This window comes from Python bivittatus, unplaced genomic scaffold (assembly GCF_059951505.1).
Source record: "Python bivittatus isolate LINGU-HERP-01145 unplaced genomic scaffold, Pbiv_v1 ctg000070_np1212, whole genome shotgun sequence".
Lineage (NCBI taxonomy): Eukaryota > Metazoa > Chordata > Lepidosauria > Squamata > Pythonidae > Python > Python bivittatus.
The window spans coordinates 40939360-40959817 of record NW_028277034.1 but is presented as its reverse complement, the minus strand read 5'-3'; the positions used below and the strand labels follow the sequence as shown (position 1 = coordinate 40959817).

Genomic DNA, 20458 nt, shown 5'->3' with positions numbered 1-20458 from the left:
TTTAGAAAAAAGTATTGTCTTATAGTCGGAAAAATACGGTACATTGTCAAAGAAAAAAACCCCACAAGTGCTTTAAAAAAAGGTAAAAAATACAACAGAAAAAGAAAAAAATAATATACTGTAACAGTTTCAATTCTATATATACCTATCTAATGCAAATATTATGCAAGAATGTATATATTTATTTCTAATACACTTATGTAACTATCATGCTTATTTTTATACCTACTGTATTTTGTATAAATCAGTCCTATATTTCATTATACTTGTCCATACAAAGTCTACGTCTATAGGAAATCTGCTTATAGATGGCAAGTATAATCAGGTCTTCAATCCATGGAGTGAATGGGGCCCTACATGTATCTTTCCAATTAGTCTGTGTTTTATTTATTATTTCTGTGATCTTTATGCATTGCCTTTGCCAAAATACTCAAGGTTTTTTCATATTTAGAATACTGGCATATCATTTAATACATGATGATAAAATAAAAAAGCAAGGGAAACGAAGAAGAAAAATAAGCAGATTTAGATGCACACATGTATTTCTAACAAATGAACTTGCATGGTACTCAGGTGTAATGGTCACTGCTGGTGGCATTTTTGATCCTGTGATCTCCCTCAAATGCAGCCAGGAGGAGGCAGAGAGGAGGCATCTTAATGCAAAGTTTACAATAAACGAGTTAAAAGATGAAGGTCAAATTGCATGGTACACCCAGTTCTGGAGCGCAATCCAGTATTTTGTTGCTATACCACTCATCCCAACAGCTACAACCTGAGCCAGCTGCATTAATATGCCCAATAGCAGGGATGGCCTTGAAATGGATGGATATGGTAAAGAGGCATGCTGCTTCCCTTTAAAGCAGTGTTGTCCAAACTTGGCCACTTTAAGATGAGTGGACATGCTGGCTGGGGAATTCTGGGAGTTGAAGTCCACTCATCTTAAAGTGGCCAAGTTTGCACAACACTGCTTTAAACTCTACCCCTGCCATCCATTGAAAAGGTTGTTGAAATAATACTATTGAAATGCTGTTTACAGCCCAGCAGCGTATTATAGAATGCTGCCAGTGGGAAAGATTCCTTCAGCAAGGAAGGAAGGCTCAGCAGAAAGCTTTGGTTGGAATAGGGTTTTCCTATACAAGAGTGTTCCTGTTTTTAAACCTGGTTTGGGTATGCTACACCATTACTCTTTCATTGTAGGTGACTAGTTTCAAATAAAGTTTTAGTGCAAATATGGTTCACAGAAGTTTATTTAAAAAGCATCTAGAAAGACCCTTAAGTTTTAGTAGGAGGAATCTTGGCGGTGAATCTGATCAGACGTAAGTTCAAGGGCTGTCATCTCTCATATTTAAGCCATGCTTTCGAGATAGGAAAATAATACGGTGGCTTCTTTGCACTTTAGCTAATTACTAATGCAACATTTTCCACAATTATCTTTTTTTTCTTCATATAGGTCACAATACTGGTCCACGAATAAACAATGACAAATTATATAAATTTGCCTATTCCACCCAAGTTCTTATTGACAGAGTGAAAAGTTTACCCCAGGAGAGCGTGGGCTATCGAATTTCATCTGGAGTGGATGTCAACTTAGTGTGGAGAAACCCCAATAACGATGATGATCAGTTGATCAAAATTGCGGTAGGCAATTATCACAACATGATGTTTTAAAGGCATTTTCTGATTTGGGTAACAAAAGTGTTGTCAATATAACATAGGACCAAGATTTAAAATGTGATTACAATCTATTTATAGAAAATGTAGGATGTATTTTAAAACTGAAGGCATTGCATATTGCACTGTTTACTTAGAAAGTATGGCCCACAATGTACATGCTTGGTATGGCATATCCTGTAGTGGTACATGCTTTCTAAGAAGTGCGTAGGGATGCAGGCTTAAACAGATGCTCAAGGTTGTCAGAGCTCAAGGTTAGAGAACTGAAGCCAAGTGAGACATCTAGAGATTCTGTTTGGAATTTTCCAATATTTAAGGCTCACTGGGGAAGATCTACCAGTTATATAGATTTTTAACCATTTCAGGATTCTTGTGTAAACTCTCATCTAATAGAACAAACGGCAGATTTGTACAATCGCATCATAGTAAGCCAAAAACAAATAAACCACATTATAGGTTAGTGTGCTGTGTGAACTCATCATTGTCTTTGGCCATCTGTATGAAAACTGAATGATCTGCATCCATGGTTTGCAATAACCACAATAGAAGTTGCAGGTTACACACTGGTTTTGAAAAGCCACTTCAATGTATATAATCACTGTACAGATAAAACAGAAAATACATATTGAAAAATAGTTGAAGAAAAGAGAAGTTAAGTCTTAGGAAATAAACTCCCACTGCAAGATGGATTATGTTGTTCTATCTTAATTTTTTTGCCTTTCCAGATTACAGATGTAATACTTGAAAATGTAAATGAACGTCCCAAAACAAAAGACATTTTTCAGCAAAAAAACAAAGATAAACTATTTGAAGAAGAGCTTCTTGCTGCTTTAAAAAGGCCTGTATTTCTGCACTGGATTCGTGGAAAGGTAAGAGGATAGGTAGAAAGGTTTATTTTAAAGGTATTGCTTATAAATATATATTTCTTGCATGCTTTGAATTAGGGTCCACAACATTTGTAACAGGCTAAATCATATGTAGCCCCTTCGCCATGTATTGTATGGCCAGCACTTGCTCAAAAGCTGTCTTGTATCTGCAGTTCCATGCAAATAGGAAGAGGAGGAGAGTTAGTAGATCCCTGATAGCTAATATGGCTGAACAAAGATCCATATTCAGAGCACACACTGTGATCCAGTCAAAGTTCCATTCCCTTTTTCTGCATGCTGTAACACATGCAGAAAGGAATGGGGTTTCACCTGGGTGGTGATGGCTGCCATCCTGACTTTTGGAGCCCCTCCCTCACCAATGGATGCCCTTGAAGGCATGCTATGGCAACTGTGGGGAAAACCAGTGTGCCTTTTCCCAGGATTGTGTATCAGCTGCAGCTGCTTTAAGGGGATCCCAACGAGCATGACATGCACACCCACATGTTCTCTGAATTTCAGTTTGCCCTTGAAATCCAGATCTCTGCATAGCCCTGATAGATAAACTACATGGACTACCAAATGCCAGCATTAAAAACAATACATCATCATGATTGGCTTGAGGATATTGTGCAAATTGTAGAGTGGACAGGTGGATTTTTTTTTTTGCCCTCACTCTGTCTGTCAGAGCAACCAAAATAAAATGTCAAGCTGCATTGGTTCACATGAAACTATGCAAGGGTTTCATAAGGGGAAGTAGCTTGTGGGTAACCCATTCCCACACATCCATTCACGTTTTAGATTCTCCATTCCAATCTCGTGCCAGGGAGAATCAGAATGCAACACAGAAAAGCAATTTAAATTGTGTGGGCTACCCTGAACCTCCTGGACCTTTTTGTATTTAACAAAGAGAGGAGGATCAAAGGCCGGTGAACCCACTTTATATCAGAGCCTGGGATATTATACCATTGGTGAAAGCTGTATTATCTGAAGATGGAAAAATGGCATTTCGGGGATGAATGACAAGGACTTCTAATGATTCACTTACATGACTTTAAAATGTTTTGCCCATCGTGGGAACAGGATACAGCTGTCAAAGGGATGCCAAATTTATCAATGGAGTGCCACTTGGAGATAGTGTATCTATTGCAACCGTGATTTATAAAGTGTAGGATGGGCAGGAGCCCGGCAAGTTGTAACTCCTGGAGTGCTGGCTGGAAGGACAAAGTCTTGTGGTTTAAGTTCAGATGCAGCAGCAGTGCAAAGATCACTGTGCATCTGACACGTCTCTGTGTTATTAATTTCACAGTGGTTCATTTTTGACTGATTATATAGCTTAGATTAACGGGCAAGATATATGTTATCTCAAAATTTCTGCTCGAGTGGCAAAAGAGGGGTTACTATCAAATGTGAGAGTATTAAGTATATTTCATATCATATCCTAAAGACTAAAGTACATGATTGTTATTAGGGTCAGATAGTACTAACAGTAGAAGTTCCCTCATGCCACCCCAAAGACAGATTCATTTATTTTCATCTTGATCAGGGGAGGCAATCATTTTGGGACCAACACTTTTCCCCAGCTTCTGAGAATACATGGTGGTGTTAAGATTGTCATGGGGGGGGGGGAGTCAAAGGTTTAAGAGAGGCTTAAGAGTTCTTCCAGGTGACCTTTCCTACTCTCAGTCCTTGTCCACCCTATTTAAAAGGCTTCTGAGATTGAACTGTGTTGTTCTGGACTATTTGCAGATCAGTCATGTAGATATCAAACATGACCATAGCAGCATGTCTATACGTTGCGAGTCTAGTGCTTACAGAGGATTGTCAGTTAATCAGCAATTATTCATTGTGGTCAATAGCACAGCACAAAGAACTATCAGGGAATCAAGACCTTTCTTATTATCTTTTCAAGCAGCCAATAACAGAATGACTTCTCCTCTCTCTCAAGTTTCACCAAGTCTGTGCCTCAGTGTAGGAAAAAACATTTCTAGCATTCCCTCTGTTCTATGCTCCGTGAACTTCTATCCATGTATTTGTAACGTGGTGGGAGAGAGGTCCATTGTTTGGGGAGAAAAAAATACTAGGGCAGCTCCTGTGGAAGCTGTGCGAAAGTAGATGAATTGTCAAAAAACAAATACATGACTAATCAAATGCATTCCTGTACCTCAAACGTTTCTCAGTCATCATGAACTTCAGTTCAGTTCAATCTTTATTACAGTCATAGACCAGTACAAAGACATGAATTTATAAAACAAACATAGTCATACTTAAAATATTGACAACTTGTAGTAGCAGGCATATATATTAAAATACACTTGTTACCTATTCAACTCAACAAATGAGGTCTAAGATGTAGCCTATATTATCTACTTCATTACTTTCCAACTACTGTGAGCTGTAATGCTGGTATTTTTATGGGCATGCCAGCAATTCTACACTTCAGACACCTTTCTCACCCATGCCAGTGTGTTCCTGTGACGGAACCCCAAGAACAGAAAGAGAAGGAAGAGGGTCCCACCCATGGAGCAAATACCCCACCTTGAAAGGCAGTGATATGTTGCTGTTTCTGAAGTGGTACCTCCCTATTCAAAGATAAAACAGTACCGCCATAAAGAGATCTTCCTCACAACTGCATTAATGCACTCTCCTTTAGTCCTTACGCTGGCAGAAAAGGCAACATAAATTGCAGCCTTGTCTTGTCAAGCTTCATTCTGTCTCAGTAATAAAGCCCGCAAAAGGTGCTGTCCTTACAGTCTTCACATGGGACAAGTTAAGGAAAACAATTGGTGGAGTCCTTAGTTTTGTTTCTCTTCTGATCAAATGTCACCGCCACTGGGAAAAATAACCACCTTTGCTCTCCTTAACATAGGGTGGGGCAGGATTCATGAAATGTAGCTGGGTGCTTGGCACTGAGGTTTTAGCTACTTTAAGTAGCTGACAGTCTCCCCAGGTAGACCAGACAGGAAGCACAACTTGATGAGTTTATTCATTTATTTATTTATTTGTCGTATTTCTATAGCTGCCCATCCCACATAAAGTGACTCTAGGTGGCGCGCAACAATTATTATTAAAGTTAATTCTACTTTATTGTAAGGCTACATTAACAGAATCTTGCAAGTTTGAAACTTCTCCTTTACAGCCTGAGAAGTTGGGGGGGGTCCCTTCTGAGCCTCTTTCTCCACCCATTATGCAGCTGAGTGCTATGCCTTCTCTTATCTTACCGTTCCCTAGGCAGCATTTTTTTGCCCCATTTCTCAAGGTCTTTCTCACATATCTTTATAGTGGCAAATCACAAGTGTGAAGGTACTTCACCCCTATTCCCCGTTACTTGGACTAGTAACAGGTCCAGCATGCTTTTAAAAGAACCCTAACTCATGTCCAAAAATAGTCTGGATGACAAATCTCAGGTGGGGAGGACATGTACAGGAAGAATTCAGTATTTATTTGCATGGGCAGGAACGTGACTGTATTATCGAACTAACAATTAAATGCCTACACTTATTCTTCAGTCTGCCATAATTGAGTGTCAGTGCTAGCAGCAAGTGAGCAAGGAAACTGTTCTGATCTCATGGCCAGCACGACCTGGAGGCAGCCCACAGAATAGGCAAAATGGTGTAAGAGGAGGCAGAATGATGCCCCTATCCCAAGTAATTAAAACAATAAATTGATCTGGAACCCCTTGTTTGCAGAAACCACAGAAAATATGTAATGCTCTTATTTGAGACAGAAATAACAGCACACAGCTGGTAGGACCCATCTTTCTTTTCCTGTTTTAATCACCCTTCTATGCAGCATAGGATTAGCACTCTCTCCAGAGGGTACTAGTCTTGTTTAAAAACAGGCATAGTGCTAGGGGAACCTGGATTGGAAGAAGATGAGTGTGGTTTTAAAATCAGAAGAAGAAGCATCAATAACCTGTGCTACTCTGATGACACTACTCTAATATGGTAGCTGAAAATGCAAAAGTGCATAGTGGAAAAAATGGGATTAAAATTGAATATAAAGAAGACCAAACTAGTGACAACTGGTACAACAATCATCCTTAGAGTTGATAATGAAGATATTGAAGTGGTAGATAGCTTCTGCCTTTAAGGATCAACCATTAATAATAAAGGAACAAGCAGTCAAGAAATATGGCACAGACTAGCGCTTGGTAGAGTAGCCATGAAGGCCTTGGAAAAGATATTCAGATACTAGGATGTTCTATACCTACAAAGATCAGAATAGTGCAAGCAATGGTATTCCCTGTGATATTTTATGGAAATTAAAGTTGGACTTTGAAGAAGCAGGATAGGAAGATTATTGATGCTTTTAAACTTTGGTGCTGGAGAAGACTCCTGATAATACTATGGATAGCCAAGAAAACAAATAAATGGATCATCAAACAAATAAATCCAGAGTTCTACTCAGGGCACAAATGACCAGGCTCTAATTATCCTTCTTTGGACACATAATGTGAAGACCTAGCTCTCTAGAGAAGGCTCTAATGCTGGGAAAGGTGGAAGGAAAGTGAAGAAGAGGATGGCCAGCAGCAAGATGGATGAACTCAGTTATAGTGGCAATGGGAGTACCTTTAGAAGATCTGAAAGACCAGATTAGGGACTGATTGTCATGGAGAAAAATCTATCTATGTGGAAGCTAAGTGTTGACACCAACTTGATGGCATATAATCAATCAATCAACCAATCAACCAATCATGCTACAGAACATTAAACCTGTTTTTAAAAAAAGTAGGTCTGGTGCTTTCAGTACAGCACTAAACCTGTGCGTATACGGAACCCACACAATGCCTGACCAGCATTTTCCAAAACTGATGAAACCAGGTGTGTATTTTCTCCTGCAGCCCAATCCCCAAAAGCTATGGAGGGCAATGCCCAGTGACTGGAGGGGGTGGGGCATAATGACAGCTGCATAAAGTAGCCAATGGGAGCTATGCGGGTCCCAGTCCCTGATAACATCATCACCAGAATCATTGAGGAAGCATCTTGCACAATCTTCATGGCAAAAATTGTATTAAGAGAAAGGGAAAATGCTATTTTAAGACTGCTGTGGGCTGGGGATGGCAAAGAAAACATCATGAGGACAGAGGACCATTTAAAAATTTTTATTTGTTCTGTGGTTAGAGGGATATGAGAGAAGCCCATAGATAGTTTAGATCATGAATTTCCAGGGAAAAAATCATGTACCCTCGGGAGGCATTCATCTCATCTAGAAGATTACTGACATAGCCATTTTGCTCACTATTTAATAACCTCTCCCCCAACATTTTACCGTGTTGTTGGCCAGTATCAATGAGGGATGGGCTACAGGCATTAAAAAATGGGATTGAATGTAACCTGTAGCCACTGGTGGTCTAGTCTGGTAGTGGTTCCCTATGGTTTTGAGTAGCTACTGTTCTGCCTTCTGATTCAATTTTTCAAATTGAAGATGCCAGGAACTGACTTTAGGATATGCAGGCTGGGAATTCTGGAAATTTTATTATAATAATCTGGAGGCCACCATGTTGAGGAAGGTTGTATTAAGGCCTTCTGCATTTAAAGTATGTGTTCTGTACCAGAGCTGGACACTCATCACAAGAAAATAAAGGACTTATTTGCCAGACAAGCATCACATCATCCATCACTTTTTGTACTGACAATTCGAAGTCATCTGCTTGTCACTGCCTGCGCTTGGCACTTTAAGCAACTGTCTGGTGGTAATTGTGTTATTTATTCATGGCAACATGGGAAAGATTTATTGCATTTAATTCTGGGCCACATATTTTAGCAACCTCTAAATAACGTCATGTTTGAGTTTTCATGACACTGCTGATTTTGGATGAATTTAAAATGTTATAATGTTTCTATTATTGAAATGAAATATTGCATAGTAAGAGTTCCCCCATTGGGGGGAGATGGGTGGGGGAGAAATTTAATAAATAATAATAAATAAATAAATAAAATTGTTTATGCATGGAAATAAGTTATAATAGATTGTGTTTTGTCCTGATGATTTAACACATACAGTATTCCTGTTCTGTACTGCTGCTGTTTTATTGGACCTGCTTTGGGACATATTTGCGTGGAATAGAATACTGATTCATCCTCTAATATTAATAATTAATTAATGATTAATTAAATTAATCAATATTAATTAATTTAAGGAAAATTAATGATCAAACGATGACTGGAATTTTGGAGGATAATTTTCAGATTAAAATTTGTTCTTACTACATATTCTCTCTTTCCCTCTCCCTCCACCACACCTTGCAGATTAAAAATTTCTACTGCTATGAAGATGAACCTTCTATTATCAAAAATCTCAAGAGAGGCCTGGCTAGTTTGTTTCAAATACAGCTGAATTCTGGTGATGCCAGTGAGGTACTCTATTCTGTCATGCATGCTAAAGTGTTCAGCTTAAATATATTTGTTTGCCTTGATTTTAATAGGAGAACCTTAACATATTAATTAAATTTATTTAATTTAGGCACTGTTTAACTCCAAATTGACTCTGGGTGGTATACATTGTAACCAAACAAAATAGGAAAATACAATATAACAAAAATTATAAAAAACAAAGGAATAAAAAAGAGAATAAAGAACAAGAACAGATGGCATATTACTCTGGAAGAGGAAGTACATCATTAAAAAAGAAGAGAAAAGGGGACACAGATTTTAATAGAAACCATTTGTAGGTATATGTTCAAATATGGGCCGAAATTAATGCAGTGAGTACTATCTTACGTGCTGAGGACAGAGCTCTAAAAAGTAAAACATAAATGCATATGCATTATGTGTGACATGTAAGAAGTTTGTTATTTAACACACTACCAGTAATGAAAGAAGTCTATAAACTCTGCTGAAGAACCAGCTCATATTGCCCTCAAAGTAAGGATTAAGGGCAAGACCAAATGAATTCATGGGGTACTATGACTGTTTTCCTATTCTGTACAGATGTATCCCATGCTGAAACCATCTCAGTAAATTTGTGAAATGCTCACTCCCTTTTGCTAAGCCCATTATAACAGTGTGTTTGCCTCTGTCTCTCATCTCATCCTATTGTGAATTCATCTGGAGAAAACTGGGGAGCAGGGAGGGAAAACGGCGGAGGAAAAGCAGAGAATAATGAAGAATGCTACGTTGATTGAAGAAGATAATAAAGACAGTGTTGAACCCTGATCAGTGACTTACATAAACAGCTACCTGGGAGCAGGGCTTGCTCACAGAAACAATATACCCAAATTCATTTTCTAACTAGAACTGGAAAACAGAATTGTTCATGGTTTTAAAGTTCAAAGAATGGGCAGTGCTGTCCTGCATGAACTTGGAGTTTTGAAGCTATGTGAGTAGGCCACTCATATTATACATGCAAGTCTAAGATAGGATTCACCCATCACACGAAGCAAGAATATAGTTTTGTTTGGTTCTAGTCAACTGTACTTTATTTGATAAAACCATAGTTAACAAACCATGGCTTGTTGGGATACAAACACAGCCAATAGCTGTTGCTTGATTTGTTGTTTTATAGAGTTTCTACACATATGAGTATTGTAAACTAGAACTATCTGATTCACTCTGGTGTTTAGATAAGGTCTACTGAGTGCTACATATAATTTTAAGCATCCGTAATCACGTGTGTCCTGCTGTCATTGTGTCATTTGTCCAATGCCATTATAATGCATGTGACATCATTTACCCTGCCCCTACCCCTTGTGCAGACATCCATGCTACAATATATTTGGAAATCCAAAGTAAAGGTTAGATTAAGACAGTACAACAATAAAAGACTTACAGAAAAGGTTTGGATCTCTTGTCTCCTCTTTGATGTCTGAAAGAAATGTGAATAGTAATCAAATCCTGAGTAAATATTTAGAGTTGTAGTGCTAAACATTATTACTCTAATGGGAATTAGAACTACTGGGGCTGCAGATCTTTCCTTCATCAGAAAACTCCTCCACTAAAGGTGAAATTTGCATTGCGTAGAAACCCAACGGGAATCTAGATCTCTCTTCAGCATGTTCAGATATAGCTGGCAATAAGATTTTGAACAGTTAAAACGTGTTTGTTCACCAAGGCTTTTCAATTGCATCTCTGTGGCTGTGCTGCAATTGTATGGTTTTATCAGACTAATCCTATTTTGTCCTACTACTTTGAGAATAATTATAACAAAAAGCAGATGCTATGTTTTGTAAAAAAAAATAAAAAAAATAAAAGTCGGTCAGGGAGTCTTTGATACACCAACATGTTTGTTTCATCTGTTCTCTAGATTGATATCTGTGGAAAATGCAACGTAACTTACCAGGCTCGCCAGAATCAGATCACTAAAATTAAAGCCCTGAACTCTTGCAAATTAGAACGGCCAAGTGTAACCAGCCACAATCAGGTACAGTGGAATTCATAACTTTTGTACAACTTGGTTAATTCATGGGTCTTAATTTTGTGTTTCCAATCCTGAACTGCTTTGTTCAGCAAAACCATGGTCAGCTAGATGCCTCCAGGAGCCTCACAAACAGATAACTATGACAATTAGAATAACATTTTTTACATCAGACAAAAAAGGATTGAGTAATACTGAATTAAAAAAAAACACGGGTTTGGGGACAATCAGAGTATGGCTCAATATATATTTTCTCAGATTTCCTAATGGTTTATTGATTTAAAAAATTATATAAACCAGGGACCATTGTCCTAAATTGCGGCAATTGATTCTATTTGATTCTGCTTTCTTTTGTTTATCATAAAACTACTGTTAATTGATCTGACTCGATGAACCAGAGTGTTATCATTTAGAGCAACGATAAATTCAAGTCATTTTATATCCAGCATACTAGAAAAAGGGCTTGAAGTAATTTGAAGAATTAGATCCTGATTTTATGTATTTTTTGATTTATACAAAATTATTTTTCAGCTCTTTGAGGTGAAGAAAAAATCCACTTCAGCTATAATTTATATACTGGAGGACACCTTCATTAAGTCTGTGCGGGCTGAAGAAAATCATATTTTGAATTTGAAATCTCTGCAACTTATTAATGCAAAAGTAGTTTCAAAGTAAGGTGGTTTCTTTGACTATTTTTCAGAAAATTCCCAGTGGTCAAATCCAATTAATAATGCTTTTAACCAACCTAGTATCCTTTACTGATATCCCAAGTACTATAATTTAAATCAAAGGGGAAAGCATTTTGTAAATAAAGTCTTTTTGTATACAATTTAAGAAGCTTAATATGTTTATTATTGCTTTCATTGTTCTGTATTAATGGAACTTTCTATTAGGGCTGTGCAATGCATTTGGAAGACGTGCTTTGCAAAGCATATAAGCAAAGCATGTCTCCTCAATACATTAAAGCAGCTGCATCTTTTGCAAATCTTGAGTGGCTAGCTGGAAATTTCTCCCTGGTTGGAGTGAGTGCTTGCAGAGATAGCACTTTGGCCAGATCCATACATGCAGACAGCCAGGGATGGCTTTCAAAGCAGCCAGACAAATCATGCAAATGATTCAGCTGCTTTAATAATCTGGTGCTTTGTCAGACTCAGTTGTAAAGCACTTATCTGATTGCTTTACAGAGCCTGACTTTCTCCTGTTGTTCCCTTCTTTAGTTGAATATCAAAGTCCATGGATGATCTGTCAAAGCTAAACAGATCTTTTGTTTTTTGTTTTTGAGGACCAAGAATGTTCTATCAACCCTAAATGGATCTTTTGTTTTTTATTTTTAAAAGGAGTTTCTTAAGATGCTGCAGCTCTACAGTACACAATATCTGATTCCTCATTTGTGTGAAATGTGCCATAGAACAGATGTGTCCCTGTTTAAGACCATTACTCAGCTATATATATCTTAGAATGCAGAAGTCTTGTGGTCCTTGCTACTGCTATGAAGCAATACATACAACCATTTTAAGCTACTGTTTGTGTTAGCAGGGGGGCATGCCTTAAAGTACAATCGAGATTTAAAACTCTGTTTCCTTATGTGTACACACAGGCAGAAACTGGAACTGAAGTCAACTGAAGCTGGCCCAAGAATGAAGGCTGGGAAGCAAGCTGCCAGCATTATCAAGGCTCTGGATTCAAATTATGTTGCCATTTCATTAGTGGCAGATCCTGTCTCCCACGAATGCAAAAGCTGTCCCTCAGTAAGTAATAAAGAAATACATGAAAAGAAGCATAAAAGTTCATGTACTATTTAAATGACCATAGCTGAAAAGGTACCAGAAGGAATTGGAGAACTTGAGACTGCATAATGTATCTCAGCTTTGGGGAATATATTTACTGCTAGTTATATTTCTGAGTCTAATTCCAAGATTTTAAACAGTTAGAACCAGTAATATATTGTTCTTCATATCAAGGCCTCATCCTATGGTCCCCTGTTCCTCTTCAGCAAATGAACAATCGAGAGTTCTATTATTACGCAGAATTTGGAGTTATCCAAAAATGCCCTTTGAGGAAATGTCCCAAATTCTAGATATGTTCTGACATAATGTCCATAAAAACAGTGAAAAGATGTCCTGTTAATATACTTCTTCATTCCCTGTTTGCTTTTCCTGAATTTCTCTGTGTGTGCTTCCTCTGAGTGGCATGTCTGGAAGTGATTTCTAGTAACTCAATGGAACAAGGCATTTTAATGTTTTTATTTTTTCTTGCTTCAATAATTATTACTCGTGTTTTCTGCTGAAAATATGCCCTGAAAACTGCATATCGTAAATGATGCATAAAACTATCACAAATCTATGAACCTAATCAACAGAGCCAAATAAAAGCTATTGAAATCAAGTTAAAGAGAATCCAGGAGTTAAAACACATTGAGATAATAAGCAAGAAATGCTTTTTAGAAAAGTCAGGTTTTCACTTGAAGCCAGTATGGGGAGCAAAGATGAAAACCCACAGGATAGGCATCTATAAGATGGCTGAGACTATATGGATTAATAAACTCTGCACATTCTCATCTCTAAAAGAGAAAGGATAAGGAGATGAACATCTCCTGCAGATAAATGAGAATGGGGCAGAACACAAGAGAGAAGATATCTCCTAAGCTCACAAACCTTGGATAATCTCGGTAATTGCTGATCAGAGTTGTTGCAATTATGTAAAAACTTGAAAAGTTTGAAATGTTCACATTATCTCAGAACAACAAGGACAGGCAGTTTTTTCAGATAGACTTTTTGACAAGTCCAAAAAGTAGGCATGGCCAAGCTACAAATTCCAAAATTCTGGTTCAGTCTCTCCCATTCAAAGACTGAATCGTATTTAATCCTAATACTTTCAAAGTACTAAATTTGATAAATAACTGCAGCCAACAACATTTAAGAAGTAATTCATGTAGTTGAATTTCAGGGCAAGCATAGGTGGTTCACTTTTGCTTTGGCAACAACTCTGTACAATATGTAGACTAGTTTTATTATTCTCATATTACAGAGAAGGGGCTGAGAAGTAGTGACTAGCTCATGGTGAATGTTGAGCTCATTCAGCCAGTCATCACATTGCTTGGGCCATCTCAATGAAATCTCACAATAGAAAGTTCATCATTTATCATTCATCTGCCCTTCAACAGTATAATTATAGAGACTAAATGTCCATAAAGCAGAACCTTTTGGAGATTAAGGTCACACTTGGCTTTTAAATGGCATGTTGGGAGACATACTCCAAAAAGTAGGTGGGATCAGCACAAAAAATGTAATTTTTACTTTAATTTTAAACTTTAAAATGAAAATAATTAAATATAGTTAATAATTAATATAATTACAGTTAATAATTAATATAATCACTCCTCACATATTTACAATTGTTCTCCTTCTTGTCACAATAAATATTTCAATTCAGGGCAACTTTTGGAGGAGCTGTAGGGGTCACGCATAAGTTTTTGGAAATGATGAGGGATACATAAGATCCCAAGGCCTTGGGTCATACATTCTTGGCTATAAAGCAATATTTAGCATAGTATATATTAGGGGATGCTCAGTTGAAGTTTATAATCTCCAGCTGTGTCCTGGGCTATCATAACTCCCCTGCCATTCATTAAGGCTCCAGAAATAGCTTCTACCTCACTCATCATTATTTCTGTATGTTTAGTTACAATTCAGGTAAGGTGAACTCTGTACTGCTGAAATTATAGTGCTATTTGCAATTAGCATCTGCTACTATTGCTTAATAAACCTGGTCCAATAGAGATAGGATATTTTAGCAAAGGCTGAGCTGGCATTGATATAATTTCCCAGTTAGGAGAGCTGCAATAAACATTGCTGGAAAGAACAGCTGAACTTTCTCTAAAGAATGCCAGAGATAATACTGGATAACAGAAGTGGCTGTATATGGTAGCGCTGGTCAAAATACTCCCTCGGCTCTCTACGGGAAGTTGTTTGAACATTCACCCTTTTTTTTTTTCCACATGACAGACAAAACTTCACAAGATGTTTCCAAGATAGAAATCAGGGTTTTCTTCTTGCAGAATTAGACATCTGAAGATTCAGAATAGTATTGGGCACCAATGGTCTAGGCCTATGTGTATCTATTCAAAAGGAAACTATGTGCAATGTTATGGGGCTTACTCTTAGTGAAGTGTATCGCTTTTATTTCTTTATCCAGAAGAGTGTGAATGAGTAATGTGTTTGTTAATGAAATAGTGTCAAATAGAAAGATGGCTCCTCAAACCAAGAGTTATTTTACGGTCTCCCTCAGGGTTCCAGTCTGTCTCCAGTATGGACATATGCACTCAATATCCATATGAAATTGCTGGGCCAGTTCATCAGAGGATTTTAAGCAGGGTGCTACCAGTATTCTTTTAAGTAAAGGTGTGGCTCTCCTGAAGTCAATATTGGGTTGGATGAGCGACAGTAAATTAAAGCTGAATCCAGATGATGCAGAGGTACTGTCAGGATCTGCGCAAGCTAGAAATTAAAGCTTAATTAAATGTAGACTAGTGATGAATAGTTGACAGGGTTAAATGTTATAATTGTTAATTGGAGGCCCGCTTGCTTGTTCCTGCCATCAAAGTTAGGAGAGAAGGGGGAGGAAGCTGCCAAGCCAGGTGCTACCGTTATCTCTGCAGAGGCGCCAACAAGGTCAAGCAACCGTGAGACCAGGAGAAAGGCGCGAGGAATTTCAAGTGGGAAAAGAAAGTGGGGGGGAAGGGGGAAGGGGTTAAAAGGAAGGGTTTTGCTTAGAAATTCTTAGACCCAACAATCTATAGATACTGTGCATTTCTCTCAATAAAGAAATCTTTAATGGAACTAATTAGAGTCCAGAGGATTTACTGAACTTGGGAAATGAGTGTGCAGACTCTGACAGGTACTTGTGGAGAGGGGAGAGCAGTGCTACACTTGAGAGTTTGGGAGTGATCCATAGTTGGAGTGATTCCATAGTTGATTACCCTGAAGTAACAGCCAGGAGCTCTTTTTATCAGCTTTGGCTAATATGCAAACTAGATCTAAGAATCTGGGCTTGTCACTAGAGAACCCCAGAAGACCAATGACACCTGTGCTAATAGCATTACTGTCAGCCAAGTCAGGAAACAGACTCCATATGAAATATTGAAACTCTACTTTATTAATATAGGCTATAATAATCTTGAAAGACTGACAGCATTTCCCCTTCATTTGCTCCTATACCAAAGAAAGTCAAGGCAAGTCACCTTTAAGTTTCTTTCTCATACTATCTAGTCTTCCTGAGCTTAATTCACATTTGGTTAACAGCCTTTGCGTTTGCAGAGTCAACTCTGTAGTTCTCAATTGCACTGGGCCCTAGTTTCTTTTTGGATGAAATATCAAGTGTTGGTTATGACCTTTAAAATTCTGTATAGCTGTGATCTAGGTTACCCTGCCTGCCTTGAGCAAATCTGAGGAAATTCAACTACAGTTGCTATGGGCTTGCCTCATAGTGATCTTGGAGCTAAGCCTTTCTGCGGGCCTTTCTAGTGCTTTTGATTCAGTCTCCAAAACATGCTTTGGAACATGAACAGGTATGAACATAGCACTTGTCTGCCACACCTTAAAGCAGCAGTGTCCTTTTCTTAGGATTGCATACCTGCCTTCACAACTGCTGCTTGACCCCAGGAAAGGATTCAGTGGTTTTTAGGTGTCGCAGAAAGGTGTCACATTTGTACTCCTGCATACTCCGAAGCACTTTGTGGAGATCAAAGATAAAATGCTGCACTTTTCTGTAGCCACTCCAGTTCTTTGGAATGTACTGCAGTTGGGGGCATTAACTTCTTTCTTCTCTCTTAATTTAATTTTGATTTTAATTAATTTTAATATTTTTTGTTTCAACTCCCCCCCCCTTCTTTTTATTGTAAACTGTTGAGAGACTTGAGTGGACACTACTATGTACAGTGTAATGCCTACAAACATGGCCCTAGTCTATATATGCAACAGTTAATAAGAAACCAAAGACCTGCTGAAGCAATTGATAGATCTAATTGTCTTTTAAAAGGCAAGGCAAGATGGACACAACACTGTCTGGTATTCTGAAATTTGACCAAGTATTATTAAAATTGGAAAAGTCATACATCCTCTGTCCTTTCAAGAAATTTCTGAAAGCATCTTCCCCACAAATGTTGCTTTCTGATCACATCAGGTTTACTTTCTCATTTGGTCCTTCTGATTTCTCTGAAAGAAATGATAAAGTCTTGCATGAGGGGCCTGGTGGGATCAACAGGTCAGGTCCTCCTTTAGAAATCCAGGCTAAAGCTACAGTGGATTTGACCTTTCAGATCTTATCAGAAGACAGGAGGTAATATTTTAGGCCGTCACAAGCGGCACATAGGGGACAAACCTTTCTAGCTACCAGCAAAAGTTCAAGCTGGGTTTCTTTTTGGCAGCTCTTTCAGCAGTGGATAGCCATCCAAAAGCAGCTTGAACCAGAGAATCTTTCAAAAGCTGATGCTGCAAAAGGATTTTTGGCCTTTGTTCAGAACCTGAAGAAAGCAACAAAAGAAGAAATCTTTCAGCTACTGAGAAATGAAAATAATACAGAAATACTGTGAGTTGCTGGCAATGGGTTTTACTCTTTCAGCTGTAACATGTCCATTTTAGATTTCCATAAGCACTGAAGGAAGATTTACCACATTATGTAGAATTATATAGGATTAGATCTATTATGGCCAATATGAGCAAGCACTGTTGTGGGTCTTGCTTGTTAGCACAATATGCACTGTTTTCAAGCTACTATGTACTTGCACCAGTAGCACTATCTGGAGATCTTTTATCGTGACAGTTGCCTTCCTACATTTGGATATGACAACTTCAGTCTCTGAGCATCAGTTGAGACCGGATGCAGAATATGCGGAATTGTAGAATTTTCTGTTCCGATTATTAAGGCAAGCTAATTCTTGCTTTAATAGCACCTAAGGGATAAATCTAGGTGCCAGGGCTTGAAAAATCTGGACACCTACTAGCCATGCAGCAAAGATCAGGGTTTTCTATATTTCTTTCCTGAATAAGCCATAAATAAATTAGTAGTAAGCCAGCTAATATTACTATTAAATAATTCCATTGTTAACCGAGCCTTATTACCCTGGTTTCAGATCTAACTTTAGACTCAAGCAGTTTTGAATTGCAAAAATATGCATAACCAGTAGATGGCAGAAAGAGACGTAAAGAAATGCTAACCTTTTGCTGCCATCTAGTGTTCTCTGGATTTTTTTACAGAAGCTAGTGTTGCACAAACCTGTTGTGTAGCTGCTCAAACTGAATAGTAACATGAAACATTCTACAGATAGTCCACACTTAACAATGGTAATTTAGACCAGCAACTCCATCGCTAAATGATGTGGTCATAAAGTGCAATGTCATGTGATCACCATTTGCCCCCTCCTTCCAGCTTCCCCGTTCACTTTGCTTGTCAGAAGCCAGCAGAGAAGGTTGCAAATGGCAATCATGACAGCAGGACACTGCGACCATTGTAATTGCAAGCTAGTTGCCAAGCACCAGAATCATGATCACATGACTGCAGGGCTGCTACAACACCCACAACTACGAGGACTTCCTACGGTCTCCTTGTTCAGCGCTGTTGTAACTTCAAACAGTTGCTGAATAAGTAGTCGTTAAGTAAGGACTACCTGTAATCCAATACACTTATCAAAAATGCAGGATGACACAGCAATAGCAATGTGTTTTAAACTAAATAATTATTAACTTCTTATTTCTCTCCTTGGCCTACACACAGTCCTCAGCTAGTTGATGCTGTGGCTTCCACATACACCTCAGCCTCTCTGGAAGCGATGTTGGATTTTCTGGATTTCAAGAACAAGAGTGGATCTCTCCTTCAGGAACGGTTTCTCTATGCTTCTGGTTTTGCTTCTCAACCCAATGAGTTATTACTCAGATCCTTAATTGTAAGTTACCAGGGGCAGCCAAGGAAACACTATTTACTTCAGTTTTAAGAGCATAATTTTTTCTGAGAAAAGAGATTGACCCATCCTTTTCTGAAGAGCTGGACATGAGCTTTTGAAATCAAATGATGCTCTGCTCCCACCTGGAAGTGAACTTCTTTGAATCAAATGAGACTAGCTTCTGAATAAGCCCCCTTTGGTTTGGGCTGTACTTAGTATCTTTGTACTAAGTACCATTAGCCACATGGTAAAAATAATAATGAAAGTAAAAACGTTTGAGTAAGGCTAAATAAGTGCTTTTTGGAATTCAAAAAAATCAGCACCATCAGGGGTGATGCACATAAAAAATGGGTGGGGCTAAAAATTCCTCCTCTTCCTGACATGCAATGAGCGTTAAGAAAACATGTTTGATGGGCGCTAATTAATGGGGTTTTCTCCCCCCTACTGCTAACTCCAATGTGGAGAGAGAGATGCTTATTCAAGTTAGATTGAGACGGGTTACGTTTAAATTTCCCCTCCTTTCACACTGCAATGCTGATTATTTTTGTTCTCCCATTTGTGAGTCTTAATTAAAAATACCATTTTAAAACTTGTCATGGTTAGAGCCAAAAGCTGCTCTATGGAGCAGTAGATTGGGCTATTTCCTTGTGATGAAGTGGATACCATTCTATCGTTTATCCCTCCCCGTTCAGCAGAAATGCTGCAACTCTTCATGGGAAATATTTGTCCAAATCACTGGCTATTTTATAAAATGAGACAACATTTTATAGCATGTTGGCGGGAAGGTTGATCCTTCTTGAATAAGGAGCATTATTCCCTCCAGCCATAACAGGATTTGGAACATCAGGTTAGGTGTCATTTATTTATTTTATTTATTTATTCAATTTAGATGGCCGCTCATCTCAAACCTAGGTCTCGGCAGCTACCAGGAAATAAAAACAAGATAAAGACATAACCAAACAATAAATAACAAATATAGCAGCTGAGATAAAACCAAACAGTACAATCAACATAACCATGATATGGGCTCAACTACATACTCAGGCCCCAGGTTTAATAATAGAACCAAGGTCTTTAAAGCCTTACAGAAAACCAGTAGACTGGGTCATGCTAGCTTTTTGTAAGCCAACTTTCAAGGAAAAAGGTTTGTGCAAACTCGCCCAAGGGGATCATAGACATTTCTACATGTTAAATTTAAGGGACCAATGCTGATACCGTTGTCTTTTTTAATACAACAGAATACATACAGGAGCCCAATTGGTAGCAGTGAAATCAGAGAAATGGTCGTTATTATCGCAGGAGCACTCATCAGAAAGCTGTGCAACGTGGGAGGCTGCAAACTGCCCGTATGTGTTTTCTGGTTCCTACAAGTAACATTTTAAGAATTGATGACACAATAATGCAATAGGCACTTAATGCAAATGTGAAGCTTCATCTAAGTTCCTCTAACTATTGCTGACTCCATCTATTATCTCCCTGTTTGCTTGGAAGAACCTTCCCTTCTCTGTGCCTCAGACAATTTCCCTTTCCTTTGTTCCATTTAAGCCCCTTAAGAGCCAAATAATTCTTATTTTGCTTTCCCTGATTCTTCATTATCTCTTGCCCTTCTTCTCTTCTAATTGTGTCAGCCTCT

The 20458-nt window shown here is 38.2% G+C and overlaps 1 protein-coding gene across 1 annotated transcript in view; it reads left to right on the top strand.

Annotated features, from left to right (window-relative positions):
- MTTP (microsomal triglyceride transfer protein) overlaps window positions 1–20458 on the top strand; it is a 40869-nt gene that overhangs the window by 5871 nt on the left and 14540 nt on the right. The window contains exons 2-10 of the mRNA XM_007440428.4: window positions 1451–1638; window positions 2397–2540; window positions 8786–8893; window positions 10779–10895; window positions 11421–11560; window positions 12487–12637; window positions 17314–17474; window positions 18660–18828; window positions 20064–20171. Of these exons, the coding sequence (XP_007440490.1) occupies window positions 1451–1638; window positions 2397–2540; window positions 8786–8893; window positions 10779–10895; window positions 11421–11560; window positions 12487–12637; window positions 17314–17474; window positions 18660–18828; window positions 20064–20171 (1286 nt within the window). The remainder of the gene's footprint in view (window positions 1–1450; window positions 1639–2396; window positions 2541–8785; window positions 8894–10778; window positions 10896–11420; window positions 11561–12486; window positions 12638–17313; window positions 17475–18659; window positions 18829–20063; window positions 20172–20458) is intronic.